Source organism: Rhinopithecus bieti, unplaced genomic scaffold (assembly GCF_001698545.2).
Source record: "Rhinopithecus bieti isolate Rb0 unplaced genomic scaffold, ASM169854v2 scaffold_44592, whole genome shotgun sequence".
NCBI classification, from domain to species: Eukaryota; Metazoa; Chordata; class Mammalia; order Primates; family Cercopithecidae; genus Rhinopithecus; species Rhinopithecus bieti.
Genome location: NW_016818423.1, coordinates 745,264 through 753,834, shown reverse-complemented (window position 1 = coordinate 753,834; position 8,571 = coordinate 745,264). Strand labels below are relative to the sequence as shown.

The 8,571-nt window shown below is 52.5% G+C and overlaps 1 protein-coding gene across 1 annotated transcript in view; it reads right to left on the bottom strand.

Annotated features, from left to right (window-relative positions):
- Positions 1 to 6,100: 6,100 nt before the first annotated feature.
- The window catches only part of SERINC2 (serine incorporator 2), a 22,692-nt gene continuing 20,221 nt past the window's right edge, over positions 6,101 to 8,571 (bottom strand). The window contains exons 9-10 of the mRNA XM_017857069.1: positions 7,602 to 7,823; positions 6,101 to 6,731 (exon numbers count right to left, since the gene is read on the bottom strand). Of these exons, the coding sequence (XP_017712558.1) occupies positions 6,596 to 6,731; positions 7,602 to 7,823 (358 nt within the window). The 3' untranslated portion in view covers positions 6,101 to 6,595. The remainder of the gene's footprint in view (positions 6,732 to 7,601; positions 7,824 to 8,571) is intronic.

Sequence of the window (8,571 nt, the reverse complement as noted above, 5' to 3'; positions counted from 1 at the left end):
TGGCTCAAGCCTGTAATCCCAGCACTTTGGGAGGCCGAGATGGGCGGATCACGAGGTCAGGAGATCGAGACCATCCTGGCTAACAACGGTGAAACCTCGTCTCCACCAAAAAAAAAAAAAGTAAACTAGCCGGGCGAGGTGCAGCGGGCCTGTAGTCCCCAGTACTCGGGAGGCTGGAGGCAGAGAAATGGCGTAAAACCCAGGAGCGGAGCTTGCAGTGAGCTGAGATCCGGCACTGCCACTCCAGTCTGGGGCGACAGAGCGGATCTGTCCTCAAAAAAAAAAAAAAAAAAAAAAAAAAAAAAAACATAACTGAGCCAGGCCACTGGGGCTCCCGCCTGTAAACCCCAGCACTCTGGGAGGCCGAGGCAGGCAGATCACTTGAGGTCAGGAGTTTGATACCAGCCTGGGCATATGGTGAAACCTGTCCTCTACTAAAATACCAAAAAATGATTAGCTGGAGTGTGGGGCACATGCCTGGTAATCCCAGCTACTCAAGAGGCTGGAGGCATAAGAATGCTTGGAACCCCGGGAGGGAGAGGGTTGCAGTAGCCAATATTGACCATTTGCACTCCAGGGCGGCAAACAAGAGTGAGGACTCTGTCTTAAAAAGAAAAAGTAAAAACAAACAAAAAACCTAACCTTGCATTATTATCTAAAATTATTTTAGAGTGGATTTGATGGTCTAGTGCGTGGCTCATGCCTGTAATCCCAGCACTTTGGGAGGTTGATGGTGGGCGGCATCACTTTGAGGTCAGTCAGTTTGAGACCCAGCCTGGACTAACTGGTGAAAATCCAGGTCTCTACCAAAGAAAAATACATATAATTAATACAAGAGTTAGCCAGGCCGTGATGGGGCGCGTGCTGTAGTCCTAGCTAACTCGGGAGGCGAGCATAGGGAATCGCTTTGAACCTGGGAGGCAGAGATGCAGCTCTCACACTGCATCCAGCCTGGGCACAGAGTGGAGATCCTGCTTAAAAATTTTTTTTTAAAAAAATTCAATTAAAATAATCAATAAAGTGGATTTATGACACTCAGTTCACGGGTGTGCAAGAACAGCATCAATCATTTCTTATATCCAACATTTCTTCTCCCTTGTTTATTGGAAACAGAGTCTCACCTGTGACGCCCAGGCTAGAGTTGCAGTGGCACAATCTCAGCCACTGCGCAGCTTCGACCTCCTGGGCTCAAGACCCTCCCACCTCAGCCTCCCAAGTAGCTGGGACTACAGGTGCATGCACTACACTTTGCGCTGATTTTTTGTGTTTGATAGAGAATGAAGTCTCACTAGTTGCCCAGACTGGTCTCAAGGCCTGGGCTCAAGTGATGCCTCCTGCCCCTGCCTCCCAAGTGCTTGGCATTACTGGCGTGAGCCACTGCACCTGGACCCATTTGCTGCTGCCATAACTTTCTATCAAATTTTCATCCCACCATGCTGGGTGGGAAATTCAGCCTCAGGCCATTCATCATTCTCTCTGCATGCACACGTCCTCACCAGGGCAGAACAAAGTCCTGGGGTTCACCTGTTGCAGTAAGGTCAGTGGGCAGGAGCGGGAGAACCTACATCATCCGACACCAATCCACACTGGTTATGCAAAAATACCCACTGTCCCAGCCCACACCGGCGACTGGCAGATTGAGCTGGAGACTATGCTTTTCTCTCCGAGGGTTCCAGCTGTGACGTCACTCTCTCCTCTGCCCTCCAGAAAGCCCCTGTGCTGCCTCCATCACTGCCCCGTCCCTCACTACCCAGGAGCTCCTCCATGAAACCCAGGTTTTTGGAAAACCAGAGTTAGGGAGGAGTTATATTTTGCAGGTAACTCTTCCTGCTTGCTGCGCCCCCACAACTTTCCCCCAAAGTTGAGAAGGAGGCCAAAACCTTCAAAAAACTATCTTGTCATAATTTTTATCCTATCTGGTAACACTATGTATCTTATAAAACTATAAATACACATAGTTTTAAATATACACATTAATATGGGGAAGGTTGTGCCACACAGTACACTATTTGACCAGGCCAGTAGTCCACTGAGTAATGGGACAGGTTTCTTCCTGTTTGTTATTTTTATTTTCACTAAAATATGACATCTCACAAGTTCATTGTCAGGTGCAATACCTTCGTTGCAAGGAAGTTAATACTCAACTACACGGGAACTTACATGTATTGGGTTTTTTCTCCTCACATAACAGGCAAGTGTCGAGAATGTAGCAGAGTGACTGTAGAAGCGCGTTAAAGAGCATCAAAGACCCCAGACTCTTCTTTTTTTCTTTTCCTTTTTTTTTTTTTTTTTTTTTTTGGAGACAGGGTCTGGCTCTGTTGCCCAGGCTGGAGTGTAATGGTGCCATCTTGGCTCACTGCAAGCTCCACCTCCCGGGTTCATGCCATTCTCCTGCCTCAGCCTCCCAAGAAGCTGGGACTACAGGTGCCTGCCACCACGCCCAGCTAATTTTTTGTATTTTTAGTAGAGACGGGGTTTCACAGTTTTAGCCAGGATGGTCTCGATCTCCTGAACTCGTGATCCACCCACCTTGGCCTCCCAAAGTGCTGGGATTACAAGTGTTTTGTTTGTGTGTGTGTGTGTGTGTGGTGTTTTTTTTTTTTTTTTTTTCTCGCTCTGTTGCCAGGCTAGAGTGCAGTAGTGCAATCTCAGATCACTACAACCTCCGCCTCCTGAGGTAGATTCTCCTACCTCAGCCTCCTGAGTAGCTGGAATTACAGGTGCACACAACCACACCCAGCTAATTTTTGTATTTTTAGTAGAGACGGGGTTTCACCATGTTGGTCAGGCTGGTTTCAAACTCCTGACCTCGTGATCCTCCTGCCTTGGCCTCCCAAAGTGCTGTGATTACAGGCATGAGCCACCGTGCCCAGCCCAAATTTTTTATTTTTTGTAGAGATGGGACCTCACAGTTGTCCAGGCTGGTCTTGAACTCCTGAACTCAAGTGATCCTCCTGCCTCTGCCCCGCAAAGTGTTGGGGTTATAGGCATGAGCCACCGCACCTAGCCAACTTCCTATTTTTCTGACACCATCTTCTCCAGATTGGTTTCTCATCCTCAGACTTGTTGCCTCATTGTCCCAAGACAGCTGCTGCAGCCCCAGGCACTGTGGTTGTGTCCAAAGAGGAGAAGGAAGAAGCAGTGCTGTGTAACAGGAAAGCAAAAACTCCTGGAAATGTCCATGAACATTTCCACTTAGATCTAATTAGCCTGAAGGCTCCTAACTCTGAGGGAAGCTGCAAAGTGACCACCTGGCTTTTCCAGCCTTGGTGATGGAGGCAGGAAAGGGCACAGGGATTGGGAATGGCAGGCTCCTCGCATGCACCACACTGCCTGTGTTCCTGACATGACCTATAAGCTTTGCACTCACTCTGCCCAGATACTCATTCCACAGCCTGGGTCCAAAGATGCGCCAGGACAGGCAGAGCTGAGGCTGCCACTGGTATTTCTGCAGTGATAGCCGCCTAGGCCTGGGGACTGCGGCACAGTGTCCAGGGGCACAGCATGGGCCCTCAGGGCTGAGGGCAGTGTTTTCCCCATTACCAGTCCAGCAGGGAAGCCCAATGTGTCAGGGGCTGGCAGACAAAAAGAGTGGAATCCTATGGGCCTCTCCCACCTACTAACAAAGGAGGGGAGGTGACAAAGGAGAGTAAGAGGAAAGAGAAGTGACAGAGAGGATGATGGGAAGAGGAGGTGACTGAGAAGGAGAAGGTGATGGAGAACAGGAGGTGGAGGAAAGATGAGGGTTACAGAGGAGAAGGGAAGATAGGAAGGTATGTGGAAACCACGATGCTGGGCAGCAGGAGACAAAGGGGCACCCAGCAGACAGGCTAGGTGGACGTCCTGGGTCCTAGTGGGCAGCTGGTCAGGCCTGACATCGACCAGCAGGTTCATGAGCATAGCCAATGCCTGGAGGGAAGAACAGGGGCTGAGGAGACACAGGGGTAAGCCCTACCTGGGGGATTAGAGGTGACTTCCCAAAGGTGGTGACCTCCACACTGGGCACCTGCAGCTCCCTAGCCAGGCTCCTCAGCCTGGCTCCTGCCCCTTCCCAGCCAGTCCCACTCCAGCCCAGCCCAGCAAAGAACTCATGCTCAGTACATTTGTTGAATGAATAATTTAAAACCTATAGAGCAAGCAACAAGGCTACAAAAGCTGGACAAAATTGCCCACGTAAGCCGGGCGTGGTGGCTCACGTCTATAATCCTAGCACTTTGGGAGGCTGAGACAGGTGGCTCACCTGAGGTCAAGAGTTCAAGACCAGCCTGGCCAATATGATGAACCCGTCTCTACTAAAAATACAAATATATATATATATATATAGCTGGGCGTGGAGGTGTGTGCCTGTAATCCCAGCTGCCCAGGAGGCTGAGGCAGGAGAATCACTGGAACCTGGGAGGCAGAGGTTGCAGTGAACTGAGATCGTGCCACCCCACTCGGGCCTTGGTGACAGAGTGAGACTCAGTCTCAAAAAAAAAAAAAAAAAAAAAAATGCCCACTTGCACAAATGCAAAGAAAAGGTTATCAAGAGCACAATGTGGGCTTTTTCTCCCAAGGGTGAAATAAGAAAAGAAGCAAAATCTGTGATTGGGGGAAGGAGGTTCAGGCTGCTCTGAAGAGAGGGGTCTCTGTTAGCTGAAAGGCATCAGGGACAAGAACATCTGCAAGATCCATTCCAGCAGCGACAGAAGCCCTCTCGGCCCCTGCCCCAGCAGGTCCCACCTCCCTCTGCCCTGAGCCCTGGCACCTGCCTGCAGCTGCTGCACTCCCCTCCATCTCATCCAGTGAAACCTTTCTAAAATGGCAATCTTAAAATGACATGCCCCTGCTGTGCCCCAAATCATGTAGGACCTTTCCATGGTCAGCCCACACCTTCACCACTTCTCCCATGTTCTAAAACCCTCCATGGCTCCCCACTACCAGCAGGATTATGTCTGGTCTCCCCACCATGACTCTCAAGGGCCTGTGTGATTTGGCCTGGCCCATGTCTCCAAGCTCATACTAACCTCCCCACCCCACCCACCTCTGCGCCCTGGCCACCTTGGCTTCTCCCTGGTCCTTGAACCCCACACCCTCAGCTCCTGTGTTGTCCCCCTGCCCTCAGTGCTGTGGCTCCTCTTGGCCCAGCTGACTCCTACACATCCTCCAGATGCCTGTCCTGCCTCCTCGGTGACCCCACAGGTCCCTGTGCGGCCCCACCAGCGCACTCACCCCAGAACCCAGGAGAGCCTTAGAGGCAGGCTGTGTCCCCAGCACCCATCCCCAGCACCTTCATACCTATTTTTTATCCCCACAAATGGAAGAGATGAATGGCCTGCAGTCCATCATCGTAACAAGACCAGGCCTTGGGGCCCTAGCCAGGAGCCTGTCAGTCGCCCTCACATCTCTCTGCCCTTGCGAGATGGGGGCTGATGTTATTTCTCAAGAACCCGCTGTGCCAGGCAGTTTGCATGGGCGCTTCCTCTGATCCTCACAATGGCCTAGGAGTGGGTGGCATCGTTCCCTAGGGCCCAGGGAAGAGAAGGACCCATCTGGAGCTGGACAGCAGCCCCACAGCTTCCGTGGTACAGAGGGATTGGGGCCAGCCTGGCTGACTCAAGAGCACATGCTCCTCCCCACAGCACCCCCAGGCCTGGGGTTTCACTCATCAGGGCAGGTACCAAGGGTGGTAATGATTCCAGGCAGGTCAGAGGTGAGCAGGACCTTGAGGCAGGCCCTGGGGAGAGGGGCCCTGAAGACCACCTTCTGGCCCTGTCATCGCCCCCTCCATCCCCCGTGACTCTCTCTCACTGCTCTCCCTCGGATGATCAGACGGTTGGGCAGCCTCCTGCTGGCCCCACTGCCTCCAGGGTCTCCTTTTCTGACCACCAGACATACCCCACTTTCCCAAAACCCTGGTTTGCCCCTCCTTCCTCATTGGCCCCCTCCCCTCAGGCACTCCATGACCCAGAAGACAGAGCCCAGGCCATTCTGTCTGCCTTTGAGGCTCCTCCTGGTCTGGCCCTGATGTCCCAGCCTCCTCTGCCCTAACATTCCATTCCCAAACCCCACACCGGCCCCCATGCAGTGGGGCTCCGTGCTGAGGGTGAGGGGCACAGAACATGGTACACGCACTGGCTTGTTTATTAGACAAAGTCTTAGAGACACAGTAAGGCACAAAGTCCAGGAAGGGGACAGGGTCCCCTGGGGGATGTGACCAGGAACACCATGGAACACCATGGCCTCAGTGCCAGATGCCTCACTGTGGTGGGAGCTCTCTGCCCTCCAGCGGCTCTGAGTGGCTGTCTCCAGCAGCCCGGCTCCCACGCAGCCTGAGGACAACGGAGCCCTTTCATCCCAAGACGCTGAGTATGGGCAACAGGGGGGAGGGGAAGGAAGAGGGAGCTCCGCCGCGTGTGTGTGGCAGGGGGATGGGGCTCCTCGGACCCTGAAGGCACTAAGACTAGAGGGCCCGGCTCAGGGGCAGGTCCTGGAGCTGGGGCAGGAGTGGGGGCTCAGCCTGGCTGATTGGTGCAGGGAGGGGGCAGGTTGGCTGTCACTGAGCCAAGAGGCACCAGGTGGCAGGAGGCACCAGGTGGCAGGCTGTAAGGCTGCCTCAACTGAAGTCGCGGTCGCGCAGGAGGAGTGGGGCTACCAGGGTCCACAGGTAGAGGAGCAGCCCTGCCCAGCTGGCACAGATCTTCACCCACACGGCGGTCCACGTGCTGATCATCTTCCGGGTCTCGCCGGGCCTGGAACACACCATCTTCCCTGTGAGCCCAGTGCCCAGTCTGGTGACTTCCCTCTTGGCCCCTGGCCTTACGACCCAGTTGTGACCCCTGACTTCAACTCTGGCTTTTCCTCTGTAACTCCAATCTGTCTCTGACGTTTTTAACACCTGGCCTTGTGACCGTGGACAGAGCTCCTGACCTCGACTCCCATCTTGAGTCCAGTGTTAGTCCGTGAGATCGTGACCTGCCTCCTGGTCTCCAACCTTGTGATCCTAATTCTGGGACCTCAATCCTAGCCTCTGAACTTCAGACCCTGGAGCTTCTGACCTTAGTCCTGACCGTTACCCTTGATTCTGACCTTTGATCCTGTAACTTAGGAGTAGCTCCTGACCTTATTACCGTCATTTAGCTCCCTGACCTTGCCACTTCAATCCTGGCTTTATGGCCTCCTACTATCAATTTTAACTTTAACCAAATGACCAAATTTGTGACACTAAATGACCACAATCCCAGCCCTAGACCTCATGACTTCTATCCTTGACCTTGTAACTTTGGTTCTGAACTCCACATCCTCATCCTAACCCTCCAACCATGAAGCCCAAATCTGACCCCATGACCCCTGATTTGTAAACCCCACCTGCCCTGCACAGGCCCAGCCCCAGCTGCTGTGCCTTCCCCGGTTCAGCCTCCTAGTGAAGGTGCGGGAGCTGAGCAGATGAAGGCACTGGTGGGGAAACTGGAGCAGGGAAGGGGCAGGCTCTATGGAGGGTCCCCAATACACACCCCCACCCCCAAGCCTTAAGCAGACATCAGGAAAACCCAGTGAGGAGAGATGTGTGGACCTGCACCCTGCACCCCTGGGCTCTGTCCATGCCCCACCGGGCTACGCACTTGTACCAGTTGGTGAGTGTCATCATGATGTGCAGTGAGGCCAGCACCAGGCAGAAGTGGAAGAAGGAGTAGCTGTAGGTGACGCCGTCCTGCTCGTTGTCAAAGGCCCGGCCCTCACAGGCTGCCACCTGCTGCTGCTGCTGCTGTGTGACCTCTAGCATAGGTGGGCCCTCCTCGGTCTGCATCAGGCTGTTCACCTGCCGGTGGTCTGAGGAGCGCAGACTGCAGGGGAGGGAGGAAGGTGGGCAAATAGATAGCCCTGGCGTTGGTCATAACACTGGACACAAATGGTCCCAGAGCCTCGGAGGCCAGCGACCTGGTTACAGGGCCCGGGAGTTAACAAACTGCTTTGCCTCTCAACTCGACCCCTACCCCCACTCCCATTTTCTGTGTGACCTTGAGCAAAACAATTAACCTCTCTGAGCCTCTGATTCCTTGTCTGTAAAATAAGGGATAATCGTACCTCCTCTAGACGGCTGCTAGGGGGACTAGATGGAATAATGATGTAAGGTCTCTAGCATAGTGCTTGGCACAGAATATAAATTCAATCAACAGTCACTATTGTTAGGATTGTGCCTTTGCCATTTCCATAAACATGTATCGAGTATCTAATACTACAAAGCACCATACCAGGTACTACATCCATTAAGAATGTTAATAATTAATCACGCTCGTTTGCTATTAATTTTAAGTTTCCATTTTATTAGTGTCAAGTGGTTTTACCAATCCCTTTACCTTCCCTTCGTGCTTACACTAAAAAAAGAACAGCAGTAATGATTGTATGTCATGCTTTTCTGTGATAAGCCTTGATGTTTTTAACAGAATTTGATAGTTTGAGACATAAAAATTTTTGAAAACCAACTCGCATTTCCAAAAAAGGGCGAAAAGAAGGAGAGCTGGATTCCAGTCCCACCACACCAGCGAATGAGAAATCACCCCTTGCTGTGCATCAGTGCATCTCTACCCACCC